At 39.6% G+C, this 22760-nt stretch overlaps 1 protein-coding gene across 3 annotated transcripts in view; it reads left to right on the top strand.

Moving 5' to 3' along the window:
- Positions 1-22760, top strand: part of TXNRD3 (thioredoxin reductase 3) — a 78476-nt gene that overhangs the window by 31360 nt on the left and 24356 nt on the right. For 2 of the 3 annotated variants that reach the window (XM_045904193.3, XM_054504538.2), the window contains 3 exons: positions 6544-6620; positions 7215-7371; positions 11404-11511. In XM_045904193.3, coding sequence (XP_045760149.1) covers positions 6544-6620; positions 7215-7371; positions 11404-11511 — 342 coding nt within the window. Of the gene's footprint in view, positions 1-6543; positions 6621-7214; positions 7372-11403; positions 11512-11914; positions 12116-22760 lie in introns of those variants that run through there. The other variant, XM_054504539.2, reaches the window with a different exon arrangement.

The following is a 22760-nucleotide window of genomic DNA, read 5'->3' as shown; positions in this document are numbered from 1 at the left end:
TCATGTGTTCACTGGCCATTTATTATATTTTCCATTATGAAGTATCAGCTCACATCTTTGGTCCGTGTTTTTTTATTCAGTTATTTGAATTTTATTCTTGAATTGAGGGAGTTTTGTACATCTCTTGGATACCTTCTGTTTTCAGGTAGATATATTGTGAATATTTTCTTCCCATTTGTGACTTGCCTATCATTTTTTATAGCATCTTTTGATGAACAGTAGTTTTAAAATTTTTATGAAGTCCAGTTTATTAATTTTTTGCTTTATGGTTAATGCTTTCTATGAGCTCTAAGGAATCCTTTTACCCAAAGGTCATGAAGCTATTCTCCTAAATTTTATTCTTGAAGCTTTATAATTTTATCTTTTATGTTCAGGTCTGTAATACATCTTGAATTAATTTTTGTTTATACAATGAGGTAAGAATATGGATTTTTTTTCTTCAGTATGGGTATCCAGTACCATTTGTTGAAAAGACTTCCTTTCTCCACTGAGTTGCTTTGGTGCCTTTATTGAAATCATTTGACCATTTAACTGTGGGTCTGTTTCTACATTTCTTTATCCCATTGACCATTTGTCTCCTTTCACCACATTGTTTTCAATACTGAAGCTTTATAGTAAATTTTAGACTGATGGAGTAAGTCCTCGGGTTTTGTTTAGGTCCTTTACATTTCCATATAATGCAGCTTGTCAATTTCTACCAGAAAAAAATCCTGTTGAGATTTTTTTCTATATTTTTTATTGTTATGTTAATCACCATACATTACATCATTAGTTTTAGATGTAGTGTTCCATGATTCATTGTTTGTGCGTAACACCCAGTGCTCCATGCAGAACGTGCCCTCTTTAATACCCACCACCAGACTAACCCATCCTTCCACTCCCCTCCCCTCTAGAACCCTCAGTTTGTTTTTCAGAGTCCATTGTCTCTCATGGTTTGTCTCCCCCTCCGATTTCCCCCTCTTAATTCTTCCCCTCCAGCTATCTTCTTTTTCTTTTTTTTCTTAACTTATATTACATTATTTGTTTCAGAGGTACAGATCTGAGATTCAACAGTCTTGCACAATTCACAGCGCTTACCAGAGCACATACCCTCCCCAGTGTCTATCACCCAGTCACCCCATCCCTCCCACCCCACCCACCACTCCAGCAACCCTGTTTGTTTCCTGAGATTAAGAATTCCTCATATCAGTGAGGTCATATGATACATGTCTTTCTCTATTTGACTTATTTCGCTCAGCATAATACCCTCCACTTCCAGCCATGTCATTGCAAATGGCAAGATCTCATTCCTTTTGATGGCTGCATAATATTCCCTTTTTTTTTTTTTAAAGATTTTATTTATTTATTTGAGAGAGAGAGAATGAGAGAGAACACATGAGAGGGGGGAGGGTCAGAGGGAGAAGCAGACTCCCTGCCGAGCAGGGAGCCCGATGTAGGACTCGATCCAGGGACTCCAGGATCATGACCTGAGCCGAAGGCAGTCGCTTAACCAACTGAGCCACCCAGGCGCCCTGCATAATATTCCATTGTATATATATACCACTTCTTCTTTATCCATTCATCTGTCGATGGACATCTTGGCTCTTTCCACAGTTTGGCTACTGTGGACATTGTTGCTGTAAACATCGGGATGCACGTACCCCTTCGCATCCCTACATTTGTATTTTTGGGGTAAATACCCAGTAGTGCAATTGCTGGATCGTATGGTAGCTCTATTTTCAACTTTTTGAGGAACCTCCATACTGTTTTCCAGAGTGGCTGCACCAGCTTGCATTCCCACCAACAGTGTAGGAGGCTTCCCCTTTCTCCGCATCCCCGCCAACATCTGTCATTTCCTGACTTGTTAATTTTAGCCATTCTGACTGGTGTGAGGTAGTATCTCATTGAGGTTTTGATTTGGATTTCCCTGATGCCGAGCAATGTTGAGCACTTTTTCGTGTGTCTGTTGGCCATTTGGATGTCTTCTTTGGAAAAATGTCTGTTCATGTCTTCTGCCCATTTCTTGATTGGATCATTTGTTCTTTGGGTGTTGAGTTTGATAAGTTCTTTATAGATTTTGGATACTAGCCCTTTATCTGATATGTCATTTGCAAATATCTTCTCCCATTCTGTCGGTTGTCTTTTGGTTTTGTTGACTGTTTCCTTTGCTTTGCAAAAGCTTTTTATCTTGATGAAGTCCCAATAATTCATTTTTGCCCTTGCTTCCCTTGCCTTTGGCGATGTTTCTAGGAAGAAGTTGCTGTAGCTGAGGTCGAAGACGTTGCTGCCTGTGGTCTCCTTTAGGATTTTGATGGACTCCTGTCTCACATTGAGGTCTTTCATCCATTTGGAGTCTATTTTTGTGTGTGGTGTAAGGAAATGGTCCAGTTTCATTCTTCTGCATGTGGCTGTCCAATTTTCCCAACATCATTTGTTGAAGAGACGGTCTTTTTTCCATTGGACATTCTTTCCTGCTTTGTCAAAGATGAGTTGACCATAGAGTTGAGGGTCCATTTCTGGGCTCTCTCTTCTGTTCCATTGATCTATGTGTCTGTTTTTGTGCCAGTACCATACTGTCTTGATGATGACAGCTTTGTAATAGAGCTGGAAGTCCGGAATTGTGATGCCACCAGCTTTGCTTTTCTTTTTCAACATTCCTCTGGCTATTTGGAGTCTTTTCTGGTTCCATACAAATTTTAGGATTATTTGTTCCATTTCTTTGAAAAAAGTGGATGGTATTTTGATGGGGATTGCATTGAATGTGTAGATTGCTCTAGGTAGCATTGACATCTTCACAATATTTGTTCTTCCAATCCATGAGCATGGAACGTTTCTCCATTTCTTTGTGTCTTCCTCAATTTCTTTCGTGAGTGTTTTATAGTTTTCTGAGTATAGATCCTTTGCCTCTTTGGTTAGATTTATTCCTAGGGATCTTATGGTTTGGGGTGCAATTGTAAATGGGATGGACTCCTTAATTTCTCTTTCTTCTTTCTTGTTGTTGGTGTATAGGAATGCCACTGATTTCTGTGCATTGATTTTATATCCTGCCACTTGACTGAATTCCTGTATGAGTTCTAGCAGTTTTGGGGTGGAGTCTTTTGGGTTTTCCACATAGAGTATCATATCATCTGCAAAGAGTGAGAGTTTGACTTCTTCTTTGCCGATTTGGATGCCTTTGATTTCTTTTTGATTGCTGTGGCTAGGACTTCTAATACTATGTTGAATAGCAGTGTGATAGTGGACATCCCTGCCATGTTCCCGACCTTAGGGGGAAAGCTCTCAGTTTTTCCCCATTGAGAATGATATTTGCTGTAGGTTTTTCATAGATGGCTTTTATGATATTGAGGTATGTACCCTCTATCCATATACTCTGAAGAATTTTGATCAAGAAAGGATGCTGTACTTTGTCAAATGCTTTTTCTGCATCTATTGAGAGGATCGTATGATTCTTGTTCTTTTTTTTGTTAATGTATTGTATCACGTTGATTGATTTGCAGATGTTGAACCAACCTTGCAGCCCAGGGATAAATCCCACTTGGTCGTGGTGAATAATCCTTTTAATGTACTGTTGGTGAGAATTTTTGCATCCATGTTCATCAGGGATATTGGTCTGTAATTCTCCTTTTTGATGGGGTCTTTGTCTGGTTTTGGGATCAAGGTAATGGTGGCCTCATAAAACGAGTGTATTCCGTTGCTTTGGGATGGAATGTTCTGAATATGTCTGTGAAGTCCATTTGGTCCAGTGTGTCATTTAAAGTCTTTATTTCCTTGTTGATCTTTTGCTTAGACGATCTGTCCATTTCAGTGAGGGGGGTGTTAAAGTCCCCCACTATTATTGTATTGTTGTCAATGTGTTTCTTTGCTTTTGTTATTAATTGCCTTATATAATTGGCTGCTCCCATGTTAGGGGCATAGATATTTACAATTGTTAGATCTTCTTGTTGGATAGACCCTTTAAGTAGGATATAGTGTCCCTCATCTCTTATTACAGTCTTTAGTTTAAAATCTAATTTGTCTGATATAAGGATTGCCACCCCAGCTTTCTTTTGGTGTCCATTAGCATGGTAAATGGTTTTCCACCCCCTCACTTTCAATCTGGGGGTGTCTGGGTCTAAAATGAGTCTCTTGCAGACAGCATATCGATGGGTCTTCTTTTTTAATCCAATCTGATAGCCTTTGTCTTTTGATTGGGGCATTTAGCCCATTTACATTCAGGGTAACTATTGAAAGATATGAATTTAATTCCATTGTATTGCCTGTAAGGTGACTGTTACTGTATATTGTCTGTGTTCCTTTCAGGCTCTCTCTTTGCTTAGAGGACCCCTTTCAATATTTCTTGTAGGACTGGTTTCGTGTTTGCAGATTCCTTTAGGTTTTGTTTGTCCTGGAAGCTTTTTATCTCTCCTTCTATTTTCAATGACAGTCTAGCTGGATAGAGTATTCTTGGCTGCATATTTTTCTCATTTAGTGCTCTGAATATATCCTGCCAGTCCTTTCTGGCCCACCAGGTCTCTGTGGATAGGTCTGTTGCCAATCTAATGTTTCTACCATTGTAGGTTACAGGTCTCTTGTCCTGAGCTGCTTTCAGGATTTTCTCTTTGTCTCTGAGACTTGTAAGTTTTACTATTAGATGTCGGGGTGTTGACCTATTTTTATTGATTTTGAGAGGGGTTCTCTGTGCTTCCTGGATTTTGATGCCTGTTTCCTTCCCCAAATTAGGGAAATTCTCTGCTATCATTTGCTCCAATACACCTTCTGCCCCTCTCTCTTTTCTTCTTCTTCTGGGATCCCAATTATTCTAATGTTGTTTTGTCTTATGGTATCACTTATCTCTCGAATTCTGCCCTCGTGATCCAGTAGTTGTTTATCTCTCTTTTCCTCAGCTTCTTTTTTTCCCATCATTTGGTCTTCTATATCACTGATTCTCTCTTCTGCCTCATTTATCCTAGCAGTTAGTGCCCCCATATTTGATTGCACCTCATTAATAGCCTTTTTGATTTCGACTTGGTTAGATTTTAGTTCTTTTATTTCTCCAGAAAGGGTTTCTCTAATAACTTCCATGCTTTTTTCAATCCCAGCTAGTATCTTTAAAGTGATGATTCTGAACTCTAGATCCGACATCGTACTAATGTCCGTATTGAGTAGGTCCCTGGCAATCGGTACTACCTCTTGTTCTTTTGTTGAGGTGATTTTTTCCGTCTTGTCATTTTGTCCAGAGGAGAACAGATTAATGAGAGAACAAAATGCTAACAGGGTAACAACGTCCCCAGAAAATATACTTTAAACAAATCAGAAAAGACCTTCCAGAAAGTGGTCGCTTTTCTGTTCAGAGAGTTGTCGCTATTCTTTTCTTCGATCTCCTGTTGAGTTTGTAGGTGTTCAGAATGGTTTGATCCCTATCCAGCTGAATTCCTGAGACCAGACGAAATCCAGGTCTCCTACTCCTCCACCATCTTGCTCCGCCCCCTCTCCCTGTTGAGGTTTTTATCGGAATTATATTGATTATATAGACCAGTTTAGAAGAACTGACCATCTTAACAATATTGAGTTTTCCAGTGTGTGAACTTCATAGATCTTTCCATTTATCTATTTGTTCTTTAGTTTCTCTCCGCAAGATTTTATCATTTTGCTCTAGAGGTTTCTTGTGTGTTTTGCTAAATTTGTCTCTAAATATTTCATGTTTTTAAGCTATTATAAAATGGTATTTTAAATTTAAAAATTTTCAATGTTTAGTTGGTAGTATGTAGAAATACAAATGATTTTTGTATGTTGACCTTACTGTAGATTCTTGGGGTTAACGTCTGCATATAAAGTCAGTTTTGTTCTTCTTTCCAGTCTGTCTGACTTTTATTTCTTTCTCTTGCATTGTTGCACTGGTTAAGTCCTCCAGTACAACGTTGAATAGAAATTGCTTGAGAGTGGGCATCCTCATCTTGCTCCTACCTGAGAGGTGAAACATTCAGTTTTTCATCATTACTAGGATGTAAGCTGTAGATTTTTTTTTTTTTTTTTTTTTTTACCAATGCCTTTTAACAGGTTGGGGAAGTTTTCTTTTATTCTTAATCTGCTGAGGACTAAATTAAAATTAAAATCCTCAAATGATATTAAATTTGTCAAATTCTTTCCCCATATCTATTGGTTAATGATTAAATTGTTTTCTTCATTATTTGGTTAATATGATTAACTACATTGATTGATTTTTGCATATTGAACCAAATTTGTATTTGGGGGACAAACCCCAGTTGGTCATGATCAATTATACTTTTTAATGGCCCTGTCTCCAAATACATTACATTCTGAGGCACTGGGGCTTAGGACTTTAACATGTGAATTTGGTGCAGGGACATAATTTAGCACATAACATAGAGTTATTCAGATTTTCATGTGTGTGACTTAGTAAACTGTCTTTCAAGGAATATTTCATTTAAGCTGTCAACTTTATTGGCATAGGGTGTTCATAGTATTCTGTTATTGTCCTTTTATTGTCTAAAGGATCTGTAGTGATGTTCCTTCTTTCATTCCTGACATTGACAATTTGTGTTTTGGATCTCACTCTAAATATAGGTTTTGTTAGCAATTGGTCGTGACTCCTGCACAAGGAAAATAGGTTTGGAGAAGATCGGTGTCAAAATCAATGAGAAGTAAGTACATGTGGGATCATTGCACTGTTGCTGCACAAAGCAAAATGTTTCTACAGATCACCTCTTGGAAATTCTCAGTTAATTACTAAGATGCAAAATTTTAATGCTGTAAGTTTATTTCACAAGAAGTACTGTGCCAGCTCTGTATTAATCAGTTTTTTTCATTAATGAATCAGTAACTCTTTAGTGTGTGCCTTAAAGAACTGATACATTAAACAGTGATTTTAAAAAATAAACTGTGGAAATGTCCTCACCCACTTTCTGATTTAGAGTTAATTTTTATGTTGTTGGTCAGGCAAGGAGAAAAATTTCAAAGCTCTAAGTGTGACTCTGGGGGACATCTGGACCTATCCTTGGCATCCAAAAAATGAGTATGGTTTCACCAACCAGAAAGGTGGTTTTTTTGGAGCTAGAGAAACCCTTATGATTCGAGCCATTGATCTTATAGACATTGATGACCTGAGGTGCCTCTCTTCTTAGAGGGAGGTCTTTGCTCTATGTATTTAGTCATTTTCTCTTGGAAAAGTTGGTGTTAGTAATCCAGTAGTACAGAATGAGTCATAATGTATTTGTTTCCTTTCCAAAATCCAATAGGAGTGGCAAAATACCAGTAAATGATGTGGAACAGACCAATGTGCCCTATGTTTATGCTGTCGGGGATATTCTGGAGGGTAAACTTGAGCTCACACCAGTTGCCATACAGGCAGGCAAGCTGCTGGCTCGCAGACTTTTTGCTGGCCATTTGGAAAAGGTGAGTTTCCTGCTTTTGAGATGATATCTAGATCAAAATTGTGATTAAAAAAATCATTACAAAGAATACTTGTGTACTTGTTTTGCAAGTAAAGGGTTCATCACAGATAAATTAGTATTTAGTAATAATTTTCAACAAATATCGTTTGAGTGTCTCCTGTGTGCAGGATGTCATGCTAGGTGATATACAAAGGATTGGCATGGTTCCAGTCCCAAGGGGCTTCCCAGGAGAGTGGAGGATCATGAGTAATGTAAGACAAGGGGCAGTTAGTTGTAACTTATTGGGCTGGTAAAGGCATCCCAGATGGGCAGTCACTGGCCCTGGCTTCATGCCTGCTGGTGTGTGAACCTGGTGAGGTTGTTTCAAGTCTCTGTGCCTCAGTTTTACCTCTGCCAAGTGTGAAGGTGATGATTTCTACCATCTCTTGCACTTTTCATTGTCTTCAATCAAAGATGTGGGACAGGCTTTGTAGGATGAGTAATTCAAAACTGAGGTAGCACAGGGCTTTTCTGGTAAGTAGATAATGCAGATGCAAGCACCAAGCTCAGCAGGACTGTGAGTAGTCTGTTAGAGTTCCCACCTGGGGATGTCATGCTCTACTCCATGAGAGCACTGTGGACGTGTGGAAGTGTAGGCAGATGAAGGGCCTGGGTAGGGGTGAGGAAAGCTAAATGTTTTGTCCTACACAAAGAATTGTCCCTTCTATAATACTTAGAGCATTCGGGGTGTGTGCGGGCAGAACACTTGGGGATAGAGGAATACAACTGGGAATGAGGCTAGAAAATTCATTTGGTGCCAGCTCATCAAAAATCTTTTATGCCACAATAAAGAATTGGAATGGACTTCTCTAGGCAGTGGGAACTGTTGAAGACCTTTACATCCTCCATCTTTCTGTTTAGAAAGATGTCAAACCACAGGAAGAATAGGAATAATCATCCATATTACCCTTCTATCTACATTCCCCAGTTATTAATATTTTGCCATTTGGCTCTCTCTCCTTTTCTGAATATGTATGTATACAGTGCGCGCATTTTTTTTCCAGAGCTTTTTGAGGTAAGTGGCAGGTCAATGACATTGGCCCCTATATACTTCAACATGCATCTCCTGAGAACAAGCATCTTCTTCCATAACCACAGTTTCATTATTCTATCTAAGAGATTGGACAAAAATGTGATACTGTTCAGATTTCCATTAAGTGTATGCACATGCATGTGTTTGATTCATGTGGTATGTTTAGCTCTTCTGACTCTTAAGTCTCTTTTAATCTGAAATGGTCCCCCTGTCTTTATTTACCTGCTTGTTTTGTTTTTCGTGACTTTGATTTTTGATGAGTCCAGACTACTTTCCTTGTAGAATGTCTCCTATTCTGAATTTCTCTGATTGTTTTGCATGATTAGGGTCAGATGAAATGTTTTGAGTATGTCTTCTTCACAAAGGATGCTGTGTTCTGCTTATTATATCACCCCAGGTGCCTCGTGGGGTCATGAAGGAAGACCTTGAACATATGGAGGCATTGCTGGATGGGGGCAACGAGGATGCAGCTCTGCTGGCCTCAGTGGGTGGGGCCCAGGATGCTGAACATTACAGTGTGGCAATGCAGTTAGCATTTCGGGGTGTATGGAGGCAGAGTAGTTGCCAAATGCTTTAAGAAGTTAAGGTGGCCGTCGGGTGGAGAGATCTGAAGATGCAGCAGTGTGTTTAGGGTATGAAGAAAGAAAGAGCTTAAAGGTACAGGACTAGAAGGAAGGCAAGAAGGGCAAGATTAAGTCAAGTTCAGGTGGAGGGGATGGTTTAAGATGTGGAGAAAGTGTTTTAGATGAAAGGGAGGAGCATTGAGGAATATCCTGTTGATTATTCTTAATTGATAGGAAATGGGAGATAGAGGCATCCTTTGAGAATGAGGCTTTCCCTGTAAGCCATGGGACCCAGGGTCAGCTGCTGGTCAATACAGCTGACCCTTGAACATCGTGGGTTTGAACTGTGGGTCCACTTACGTGTGGATTCTTTTCAGTAAACATGATAGAGTGCTGTAAATGTATTCTCTCTTATGATTTTCTTAGTAACATTTTCTTTTCTCTAGCTTACTTTATTATGAGAATATAATATACAATATATATAACATAAAAATATGTGTTAATCAACTGTTTACAATATTGGTAAGGCTTCTAGTCCAAGGTAGGCTATTAAGTTTTTTGGGGGGGAGGGGTTCAAAAGTTATATGTGGATTTTTGACTGCATGGGGGGTCAGCACTCCAACCCCCACATTGTTTAAGGGTCAGCTGTAAATGGATTGATGTGTATTTGCGGGCCTAGCAGAAGTCAGAAAATACTAAGATTATCTCTATGGTTACGTGTTTTTTTTTTCTAGCCATGTTGGAAAAAAGAAAAAAATGCTTGGCTCACCCATGATTTGCAGGTTCGCAAGTGTGAAGTGGTATTAGAGCATCTAAGTTAAAGATTCTAGGCTGATGTACATTATACATAATCCACCTCATTGATGTGGGGATACCTGGCGGTGCTTTGATTTGTTTTTACTTACGCACACTAGGCAGACTGAGGGGTTTTTTACAAGGATCCTGTGCATTAGTAAGTTGAAACACTAACTTAGAACAAGCTCCATGCTAGGGCTGGGCCACACTGCATTTGTTTTTTTGTTGTTGTTGTTGTTGTTGTTTTTAAGATTTTATTTGAGAGAGAGAATGAGAGAGAGAGAGAGCACATGAGGGGGGGGGGGGTCAGAGGGAGAAGCAGACTCCCTGCCGAGCAGGGAGCCCGATGCGGGACTCGATCCAGGGACTCCAGGATCATGACCTGAGCCGAAGGCAGTCGCTTAACCAACTGAGCCACCCAGGCGCCCCTTGGGCCACACTGCATTTGGAGCTAGAACTGGGGCTGGGGTCACAGCTGCTCTGGGGCCCCGGCACACAGGTGGGGGTCTCACAGGGGCTCTTCCAGTAGCCTTACTTGGCTATAGCTCCACAGGTGAATTTCTTCCTGTCCCACTACCACTGGGGGATTCTTCCTTTGCTTCTAGCTCATCTTCCTGCAAAAGAAAGAATTTCATTGACGTAGCTCATCTTTTTCTACATAGATTTCTGGCCAGCTTACACATTAGCTTTCTTTGGGTTAGAGGTCACCCTTGACCTAATCACCTACAACCTGTTGGCAGGGTTGGGGGGACATGTAGTGCTATGGGCAGTGTCGTCCCTTGAGGGGCTACTGATGGGCAGGCCTGGTGACCTTCATCTCTGGTTGTACCCTCCACCCTTTCTCTGCTCCTGCACACTGCTCTCTCTCCAGGCACGGTTCTAATGGTGCTTGCACCAGTGTGTTCCAGTTCTCCATGCTGTCACAAAGACACTCTCTTCCAGGGAGGAATGCCACTGGCGCTCACATTCTCTTTCCCACAGGCAGCTTCATAGAGCTGCTGGAAGAGGCATGCAGAGCTCAGAGTCTGCAGTCTCCCCGCGATGTCCACTCACGCTCTGCCTCAGTCTCACAAGGGCTCTATGGGGATTCTGTCGGAACCACAGGACTTAGGAGATCCTGGTCCCCATGTTAGCTGCCCCGCTACACTTATGCCATCTCCCCTTGATGGTCCAGGGCATTCACCCATTCCTACACTGTTAAACTGCTCCTCTGCTCATCTCCTCTGTGGCAGTTATGTGAATGGCCAAGGGTGGCCTCAGCTTCCAATGAAATGGCGTGATTCTTGGTCACCTGGTAGAGGTGCTTCAGGGGGAGCGGGGTCCGGAATCAGGGGGATGGAAATGAAACATTTTAGAGTGCAAGGTTGGGGCTCTGGGAGAGCTGGTCCCATTTGTGGGCCACTGGCCAGGGTGTGGTCTCTGCTCTGGAGTTGGGCTCACCCCCTACTTTGAGTGTAACTACAAATTCCCTGAAGTGGTGAAATGGAAGAATCATTCACACTGAACCAGACTTATTTATTTTCCTCTTAGAAATGTATGTAATGTAGATTTTTGCTGTGAAAGGTGTCACAAAATAAGCGGATGTAATTTGTTTATCTTTCAGTGTGATTATGTTAATGTTCCAACTACGGTGTTTGCTCCTTTGGAATATGGCTGCTGTGGATTGTCTGAAGAGAAAGCTATTGAAGTGTATAAAAAAGAGAATCTCGAGGTAAGATTGTGTTGTACTGTTTACTTTTTCAGAATTTCTCTTTGAATCAGCTGACTTCGCAGTCACTTTTTGTTTTGCAAGTTACTGTAATGATTAGAGTGTAGGAAATCATATTCCTATTTTAGGAAAATCAGAAATTAAGTAATTTAAACCTTATTTCTCTAGCTAATAATAATAATACAGTTGGGGAAAGGGGGACAAAAGATGTATGCATTAGGACTTTCGAGTTATAAGTGACAAATGTCTATTTGAGTAGCTTGTACAAGAAAGCACATGTTATTATAAGACTTTGTGGAATGCAGGAGTATATACATGCAAGGCCTTAGGAAGGGAAGAGAACCAGGAACTGCAACACCGTCTCAACTTATGTGGGCGTGTAACTTGTTCTTGTTTCTGCATGCAGACTTTCTTTGCCTCTGGAATGCACATAGCAGCCAAAATGTGCCCTTTCTTCTACAAACAAGTTTATTCAATAGTTCTGGTCTTAGGAGGACTCACTGTTTCTCAGTCTCAGTTCTGAATTATGGAAGAGGACACCTGATTGGTCTGAGTTGGATCAGCCATCCACCCACTTCCATTCAGCATGGCCGGAGTCAGGTTCCTGTCCCATCAACATGGGGCATCTGTGTTGTGGATGCGCTCAGGGAGGGGAGGGTGGGCAGTTCCCAGGGTTGTCAGCCTGTTGCGGGCTATAAGCTGTCAGATTCCCAAAACAATGTCCTTGGCATACATTTATTTCCACCTGCCCTTCACCCCTGCCCCATCAAATCATAACAAACTTATAAATATTTTCTTACAGTGTAATTTGATGGGTAGTTTGAGTGGCTTTTTTTCTGCACACCATTCCAACATAGGAGGGATAGGGAGAATTAAAAAGAGTTGGAGGATTATTAGTACTTGATGTTTTCAACAGATTTGTGGATTGTCTGAAGAGAAAGCTATTGAAGCATATCCTCTCCCTTGAAGTCATGTCAGTTAATGGCAATTCGTTGAAATCACAGCGTTAGTTAAATGGCCTGATGACTAACTGAAGCTCTTATTTATATCTCTGATATTGGGAAAATGAGTGATTAAAACTTTATAATGTTATCTTAGATGGTTGTTTTCAATGAGAAATGTATGTTTTAGAGGACATTACTTGATCAATGTTTATAATTAACTCTTTGTAATAATGAGCCATTTTTTTCCTGCAGCAGTGAACTTTTTACTTGAGTCTTGGAAAATTGATGGTAACAATTATGGATTTAACACTTAGTTCTAAAACTTTTGAAATTAACGAGAAATTAAGATAGAAAGGCAGGCACATGAGAGGAAGCATGTAGAAGGTTATACCCCAGACATGGGAATATCTTTATAGAAAAAAAGCTAGGTTTGTGGGGTTACTTTAGGTCTTTTTCCTAAGCTTCACTGCAGATCAACTAACCATTTCCTATATATTTATGTAGTGATTTGTTTGTTGTGTTTGACAGGACCAGAAATTTGATGTATTATTTTTTTTAATTCCTATTATGAAGAGATTTGAGGAAGCCTCTCAAAAATACATATATAATATTTTTTCAAAGAGAAAATCAAAGTGAAAAGAAAATGAGGGTAGGAAAAATTAGGATGGTGTTAGAAGAAGGCAAATTTGTCAGTTCACAGAATTCATGCCATAAAGTCACATAGATTGGCTTTACAATTAACCTAAAAATCTTGGGTGCCTGGGTGGCTCAGTTGGTTGAGCGACTGCCTTCGGCTCAGGTCATGATCCTGGAGTCCCGGGATCGAGTCCCGCATCGGGCTCCCTGCTCAGCGGGGGGTCTGCTTCTCCCTCTGCCCTCTTCCCTCTCGTGCTCTCTGTCTCTCATTCTGTCTCTCTCAAATAAATAAATAAATAAATAAATAAATAAATAAAAAACCTAAAAATCTACCTCCTACTATCTGACTAAAAGAGGGAGAATTGACAAGAGATTTCTCAAGTTTTTACAAAAGGGGCATTGAGATACGGTGAATAATGGCCTTAAAATATCCCCTTGGTAAATACAGTAGTGGATTTTATAGAACTGTTTCTTATTAGATCCTGAAATGCAGTCCCGTGGCCTAATGCCACAGTGCAGTATAATAATAATAATAATAATAATAATAATAATAATAAAAAGTAGTTCCTGAAAGGGCCAAAGTAGGGCTGTGCTGATGTGCTGCTCTCCGGTGACCTGACTTAATACAAAATTGTTGAGTATCTAGAACCAAGGTTTTAACCTGTTTTAACATGAATTGCTTTGAGAATCTAATGATATTTTTGGTTCCCAGGGAAGACCCCCTCTACATGCTGGTGTACCTGAGAACCATCCTTAATTCCTCCTTGTTGGTCATCATCAATAGTCAGTTCACCAGGAAGTGCTTACCAGTTTGACTCCCAGAGTATGTCTTGTGTGGACCTACTTATTTCCATCCCCGCCCTCCCTGTCCCATGCCAGTCCACCATCAGCTCTTGCCTGTAGTCTTCCTCCTGGTCTTCCTGTGTTCACTCATGGGCCACTCCAGTCTGGTTATCACACATCAGCCAGAAGAGCTTTTAAAAACACAAATCAGTCATGCCATTTCCCGGCATAAAGCTTTTTAATGATTTCCCAGTGCTCAAAGAATACAACCTGAACTCCTCACTTTGTTCTAGAAAACTCACCATGTTCTTTCCTATGGCACAATCTGTGGGCTTCTAGTTTCCTTTTCTTATTACAATGATATGGAAAAGCTCAGGGAAACACCCCTGCCAACACTAGGGGAGATGTTACCCAAAGGAGACCAATAAAAAGAAACCATTGTTCTTCCCCCAGTGCCGTGATTCCATACCTGATACTCCCTTAGGAGAAGAGACAGAGATGAGAAAGAAAGAGACATCGGGATTTCGTTTGGGGAAAAAATCCCAGGCTCTCTTCCTAGTGAATACATGTTACTTGGAAGGAGGGATTAGGGGAGTAACACCTGCATTGATTGTTACGATCACATTTGAGAATCAAAAGCACTCTATCACTGAATTACCAAATACATTGGAATCAAAAGAAGCAGATGACTGAGAATAAAGTTAATGACCTAGGAAAGGTTGAGATAAAGTTGATAGGGGTGCCTGGGTGGCCCAGTCGGTAAGCGTCTGACTCTTGATTTCAGCTCAGGTCATGATCTCAGGCTCAGCTTATGATCCACACCCAGCGTGGAGCCTACTTAAGATTCTCTCTCTTCCTCTCCCTCTGCTCCACCCCTTCTCTCTCTGTCTCTAAAAAAAAAAAAAGAAGATGATGATGATGATAGATATGGGTAGACGAGGATGATCCAACATAAATATAATTCATACCCCGCCGTGGAAAGTCTAACAAGTGGTATTCTGAAATATGGTAGAAGAAAGCATCCTAATATTAAAGAAGAACTGAATCTGAAGATTGAAGTAACATACCCTTTTCTAGAAGAAACCCAATGTAACATGATCGACACAAACATGTTCTAGTTAAGCTAGGTATTCACAAGGGCAATGAACCAGTCTGGCCCCAGGCTTTTCCATAACAACATTCAGTGTCAAAGACAATAGAGTGATGTCAATAAACTTCTGAGGGAAAGGGATCTGCCTTTAAAATAATCTCTGAAGGATGGGGGGATAGTAAAGGAGACAAAATAGCAATGACATTTTAGGGAAAAAAAACAACAACAGATGAGTGATAAATAACCTAACATCAAAAAAAGATGATAAGCTGGTAAGGGAAAAGTCAAGAAACCAACCTGGCTTTACATCAGAGTCATCGAAGGCTCAAAATTTAGTGACACCATGTACATCTGGAGGGGATGTAGGGGCCAGCTGACATCAAGCAAACCAAAAATCCATTTAAGAAACAGTGAGACTGTCACCTGCGGACACCCTACAGAGCACTTTCCACACACTGGCAAATATCTGGAAGGTTATTTTCTGGAGATGGTTAAAACCAAAAACCTCTTAATTAGGGAGCACTGGGATCAAGTGAAGGCAGGATCCAGCACAATACTAAAGTGAGCAGATTCATACTGAATCTTACTCTTCTTCCACTGAGCTTCCAGAACTCTGGCAACCAGCCCTTTACCCTTCTCTGACCAGAGGTTGGTAGAGTCTTATTTCTCAGGGGACTCTGACAAGTCCATAGAGAAACACCTGAAGATACTGAATAAGGTCCCCAAATAAACTTCCCAGTTGGATGATTGGACAGTGAAATTCAAATTCAATAAGCTACAAAAATGAGCTCACAACTTTCAAACTTTGGGGAAAAAAAAAAAACACTTTGAGGCATAATTTACTTACAGCAAGATGAAGATTTTGTGTGTGTGTACAGTTTTATGAGTTCAGACAAACAGTTGTGAAACCACCATTAGAATCAAGATAAAGAACAGTTTCATCACCCCCAAAATCAAACATCTTTTTAATCCCCAATATTTAATATGAGCAAAGGTTATCAGACTTGAAAGAAACAAACTGTACATATGCACAGAAATAATGTATTATACTCATGAACAGAGACTAGGACATACCTTCAGAAGTAACATTTAGAGAACCAACAGATAGCTGTGGAAATGCAAAATATGATAGCAGAAATTAAAAACCCATTGGATGGGCATTTATCCCAGAGAAATGAAGACTTCTATTCATCTCCATGTGTACGTGATTGTTTATAGCAGCTTTATTTGTAATAGTTACAAATCGGAAAAAAACCAAAATGTCCTATGGTAGCTGAATGTCTATACAAAAGGTGGTGCATCCACACCAAGGAATGCTACTCCACAGTAAAGATGGTTGAATAGGAGTGCTATTATGGAAAATGGTGAAATAGGAAGCTCTAGGAATCTATCCCTTCACTGAGACCACAACTGAACTGGCAGGAAGTGTTTGAAGCAGTTCTTCTGGAACTCTGGAATCTAGTTGAGTACTTCCAGTATCCAGTGGAGAGCTTGAGGAGGAGGCTGGGAGCCTGTGGTGGATTTTTGTGTTTCAATAAAGGCCAGTGTCCCACAAACCCAGCACTGTAGTTGCACGGTTGGTGGCCTCTACTCCTGGTGCAACTTGCTGGTGCCAGAGTGGGCACTAAGAACTTTGTCCCCCAGAAATCAGGGCAATGTTTTGACTGCCCATCCCTGCTTCTGATGGCTGAGGGGTTGGCACCAACCTCCACAAACTGAAGTGGCTTCCCTGCTGTGGTGGGACTTCAAGAGAGAGCACTCCCTTCTCCCCCCATTTTGGGAGTCAGACATTTAAGGGCGTCTTTGTCAGGTCCCTGGCTGACCTCAGGGACAATGGACCAGAAACCACAACAATGAACACCCAGTATGCAAAAATAGTTTGGAAAAGTCATGCATGGATGACTCTAGCTCTCAACAAACAAAAAACCAGCCATCTCTGAGGTGTGGAAATATGTAATTTCCAGGGTTGCCATATTATAATACTCGGAATGTCCAGGCTTGAGGAAACAAACAAACAGAGTATATATATATTAGTTTGCTAGGTCTACCATAACAAAGTACCACAAATTGGGGGCTTAAACCACATAATTCTATTGTCTCACAGTTCTAGGGGCTAGAAGTCCAACATCAAGGTAGTTGACAGGGTTGTTTCCATTTGATTTCTGTGAAGGAGGATCTATTCCATCCCTTTCTCCTAGTTTTTGATGTTTTGCTGGCAATCTTTGTCATTACTTGGCTTGTAGATCTTACCTTATATTCAGTTGGGATTCCCCGTTAGTGTGTGTATCAGAGTATCCAAAATTTTCTCTTTTTATAAGGACAACACTCACATTAGATTACGAGAACCACCTTACTCTAGAATGACCTCATCTTAACTAATTACACATACAATGACCCTATTTCTTTTTTTTTAAATAAATTCTTAGCTTTATTTTACAATCAGTGCTTTGAAAATGGAGTAGTAATTGAATTCTTTTGTTTTAATCAATTCTTTTGTCTCAATATTAATGGTTATAAATGGATATAAAGAAAAGTTTCTCAGAAAGATGGAATTGTTCGTTGTTCTGACAATGACCCTATTTCTAAATAAGATCACATATTAAGATACTGTGGGCTAGGACTTCAACATATGAATTTTAAGAGGACACAATTCAACTCATAACAACATACAAAGAAACAGGAAAGTATGACTTATTTACAGGAAAAAATAATTTGACAGAAACCATTCCAGAAGAAGCCCAGAGTTTGGAATTATTAGTCAAAGACATCAAATCAGCTATTAAATCAATGTTAAATATATTCAGTGAGCTAAAGGAAACTGTGGACAAATAACAAAGGAAGTCAGGAAAACAATGTCTGAACAAAATATCATTAAAGAGATAGAAATTATGAAAAAGAACCAAACAGAAATCCTGGAGCTGTCTTCTTTGGAACCATGAGAGACGATAGACTCTGAAAAACAAACTGAGGGTTCTAGAGGGGAGCGGGGGTGGGAGGATGCGTTAGCCTGGTGGTGGGTATTAAAGAGGGCACGTTCTGCATGGAGCACTGGGTGTTATGCACAAACAATGAATCATGGAATACTTCATCTAGAACTAATGATGTACGGTGATTAATATAAAAATAAAAAAATTAAAAAAAAAAATCCTGGAGCTGAAAAGTACAATAACTGAATTGAAATATTCACTAGAAGTTCATCAGCATATATGAGTATGCAGAAGAAAGCATCAGTGAACTTGAAAATAAGACAATTGAAATTATTCATTCTACACAGTAGAAAGAAAAAAGAATGGAGAAAAATGAAGAAAGCCCAAGGCGAGTGGGATACTTTGAAGCACACCAACATATGCATTAAAAGAGTCCTGGAAGGAGGTGCCTGGGTGGCTCAGTCGGTTGAGCATCCGACTCTTGTTTCTGGCTCAGGTCATGATCTCATGGGTCGTGGGATCAAGCCCAGTGTTGAGCTCCACGCTCAATGGGGAGTCTGCTTGAAAGATTCTTTTCCTCTGCCTCTCCCCCTACTCACTTGCTCTCTCAGTCTAAAATAAATCAATCTTTAAAAAAGAAAAAAAGTCCCAGAAGGAGAAGGGAGGGCAGAAAAAATGTTTGAGGAAGTAATGGGCAAAACTTGAAATACATAAACCTACACATCCAAGCATCTGAAGGACAACCAAGTAGGGTAAACTCAGAGATCCACACTGACATGCATTACTGTCAAATCGTCCAAACCCTAAGGAAAAGAGCTAGTTTTAAAAGCAGCAAGAAGGAAGCAACTCATCATATGAGAAGATCTTTAAAAAGGTAAATGGCTGGTTTTTCATTAGAAACAATGGAGGCCAGAAGACAGTGGGGTGATGTAGTTAAAGTCCAGAAAGAAAACTATCATCCAAGAATTCTGTATCTGGCAACGCTGTCCTTCAGAAACGAAGGGTAGTAAGACATTCCCAGAAAAACAAAAGTTGAGTGAATTCATTACTAGTAGACCTGCCCCAAAGAAATTCTGAAAAGACTCCTTCAGACAGAAATGAAAAGATACCAGATAGTAACTGGAAGCTATAGGAAAAGTCAACACTAGTAAGGATAACTTCTTAGTGTGTTACTGCACTTTTGGTTTGGTTTGTAACTTCTCTCTTGGCTATCTGATTTAAAAGGGAACTGTATTAAACATAATTATAAATCCAAGTTAATGAGCTTGTATGGTATAAAATGTGACCTGTGACAACAAGAATATAAAAGGAGGGGATAGAGATATATATATAGAAGCACAGTGTTTGCGTGCTATTGAAACCTTAAGTTGGTATTATTCCAACAAGGTTATTATAAATGTAAGGTGTTAATTGTAATTCCCAAGGTAACCACTATGATAATTTCTTAAATATACAAAAAAGAAGAATAAGGCACTCAGAATGGTGCACTAGAAAACATAAACTAAATACAAAAAAGGCAGGAATAGGGGAATTAAGGAGGGAGAAACATATAAGACCTACAGCAAGCAAATAGATAAATGCAAAAGTAAGTTCTCATTTATCAGTAATCCCATTACAAGTAAATGGATTAAGATCTGCCATCAAAAGACAGTTTGTCAGATTTCACTTAAAAAATAGGATCTATCTATATGTTGTTTGAAGAGACTCACTGTAGATATAAAGACACAGATTGAAAGCCAAAGGAGAGAAAAAGATATTCTATGCAAATAATAACAAAAAGAGAGCTTTATTATTATCTTCAGACAAAATAGAATTTAATTTAAAAAGTTACAACAGAGAAAGAAAGATATTATATGTTGATTTAAAAATTCAATATAGCAAAAATATGTAACAGTTGTAAACATACACAGCCCAAAAATATATGAGGTAAAACTGACAGAAAGATAAAGAGAAATAGATACTTCTGCAGTAATAGTTGGAGACTTTAAAATTACCCTTTCTTCAATAATGGCTAAAACAACCAGACAGGATACGGAAGTGGGGTACTTGAGCACCTGTAAACCAATTAGATCTAACATACATTAGGACACCCCACCCAGCAACAGCAGACTACACATTCCTCTCAAGTGCAAATGGAACATTCTCCAGGATAAGCCATATGTTAGAGCACCAGACGAGTCTTAGTAAATTTTAAGATTGAAATCATACAAAGTATCTTTTCTGATCACAGTGGAATGAAACTAGAAATCAGTAACAGAAGGAAAACTTTGAAAAAAGGCCAACAGAAATAAACTTTTAGCTAGATTGACTAGGAAAAAAGCAGACTCAAATGGCTAAAATCACAAATGAAAGTTGCTGTGGCCGAGGTCAAAGAGGTTGTACCTGTGTTCTCCTCTAGGATTTTGATGGATTCCTGTCTCACATTTAGGTCTTTCATCCTAAACTTTGAGTTTATCTTTGCGTATGGTGTAAGAAAGAAGTTTATCTTTGCGTATGGTGTAAGTTTCATTATTCTGCATGTGGCTGTCCAATTTTCTCAGCACCATTTGTTGAAGAGACTGTCTTTTTTCCACTGGATATTCTTTACTGCTTTGTCGAAGGTTAGTTGACCGTAGAGTTGAGGGTCCATTTTTGGGTTCTCTATTCTGTTCCATTGATCTATGTGTCTGTTTTTGCGTACCACATCTTCTTTATCCATTCATCTGTCGATGGACATCTGGGTTCTTTTCATAGTTTGGCTATCGTGGACATTGCTGCTATAAACATTGGGGTGCAGGTGCCCCTTCAAATCAATGCTTTTCTGTCCTTTGGATAAATACTTAGTAATGCAATTGCTGGGTCATAGGGGAGCTCTATTTTTAACTTTTTGAGGAACCTCCATACTGTTTTCCAGAGCAGCTGCACCAGTTTGCATTCCCACCAACAGTGCAAAAGGGTTTCCCTTTCTCCTCATCCTCACTAACATCTATTGTTTCCTGAGTTGTTAATTTTAGCCATTCTGACTGGTGTGAGGTGGTATCTCATTGTGGTTTTGATTTGCATTTCCCTGACTCCCAGTGATGTTGAGCATCTTTTCACATGTCTGTTAGCCATCTGGATGTCTTCTTTGGAAAAGTGTCTATTCATGTGAAAGACAGATTTTTATCTTCTTAGTTCTGGAGGCTAGAAATCTGAGCCCAAGGTGTCAGCAGAGTTGGTTCTTTCTGTGGGCCATGATGGAAGGATATTCCAGGCCCTCCTCCTTGGTTTGTAGATGGCTGTCTTTTCCCTGTGTGTTCACATCATCTTTCCTCTGTGTGTCTGTGTCCTAATTTCCTTTTCTTGTAAGGACACAGTCATATTGGATTAGAGCCACCCTAATGACCTCACTTTAATTACCTCTTTAAACACCCTATCCAAATATGGTTACATCTGGAGTATTAGGGGTTAGGATTTCAAAGTAAAAATTTATTTTGAGGCTGTGACATAATTCAGCCCATAATAGAACTAAATGAATTTAGCAAAGTTGCAGGGCATGAAAACACACAAAAATCAGTTGTATTTCTATGTACTTACATTGAGCTCTCCAAAAACGAAATTTAAAAACAATTACAATAGCATTAAGAAGAATACTTAGGAATAAGTTTAACCAAGATGGCAAAAGACATGTACACTGAAAACTTTGAAACACTGTTAAAAGAAATAAAGGAAGAGCTAATTAATTGGAAAGACATTGCCTGTTCATAGATTAGAATACAGTATTATTAAGATTTGGGATAAATCAGGGTTGGTAGAGGGAGAATTAAGTCTAATGCAAAACAAGATACTCTTTAATTCCATAGAAAATTAAAAGTTCATGAGAGTAAAATAACCATAGTCTACTATGTGACTCAGATGTGAATAGCTTAATTAAAAAAAATAGCTTTACCGAGATAGAAGACATATACAATATAGTTAACCACTTACAGTGTGCAATTTAGTGGATTTTAGTATCTTCACGGAGTTGTATGTCCAGTACCAGTCACTTTTAGAACATTTTTATTGTCCCAGAAAGAAACCTGGCACCTGTTAGCAGTCCCTCCCTGTGTTCCTCTATCCCCTCACCCTTGGCTCCTGGCAACCACTAATCTACTTCCAATCTCTGTAGATCTCCCTGTTGTGGGCATTTCCTGTAGGTGGCATCATTTAGTATGTGGTCCTTTGTGACCAGCTTCTTTCTCCTAGTGTAAGCTAGTTTTCAAGATTCATCCTTGTTATGGCACATGCCAGTCCTTCATTTCTTTTTACTGCTGAATAATAATCCATTATATGGATAATACCATGTTTTATTTATCCATTCATCAGTTGACAGACATGTGGATTGTTTCCACTTTTTGGGCCATCATGAGTAAAGCCGCTCTAGCATTCCTGAACAAGTTCTTGTGTGGACATAATGCAATCCATTTTCTTGTCTATCCCTAAGAGTAGATTTTCCAAGGTAGCTGCACCATTTTACATTCTCAGCAACAGTATATGAGAGTTCCAGTTTCTCCACCTCTTCGCCAACACTTGTTATTGTCTGTCTTTTTGATTATGGCTATCTGTAGTGGGTTGAATGGTGACTCCCCAAAAGATATGTCCACAGCCTAATCCCTGGAAGCTGTGAATGTGACCTTGTTTGGAAAAAGGGCCTTTGCAGGTGGAATTAAGTTAAGAATCTTGAGATGAGATCATCCTGGATTTTCTGGCCCTATACCCAAGGACAAGTGTCCTTATAAGATAAGAGGAGAAGGCCATGTGAAAACAAAAGCAGAGATTGGAGTTATGCAGCCAAAGTAAAGGAGTACCTGGAGATACCAGAAGCTAACAGAGGCAAGGAATTCTCCTTTTAGAGCCTTTGGAAGGAGCCTGGCT

This window comes from Mirounga angustirostris, unplaced genomic scaffold (assembly GCF_029215605.1).
Source record: "Mirounga angustirostris isolate CCGP_5_RB_7025 unplaced genomic scaffold, mMirAng1.0.hap1 SCAF_1, whole genome shotgun sequence".
Taxonomy (NCBI): Eukaryota; Metazoa; Chordata; class Mammalia; order Carnivora; family Phocidae; genus Mirounga; species Mirounga angustirostris.
Note: the sequence above shows the minus strand (reverse complement) of the source record. Positions and strands in the feature narration are given on the sequence as shown.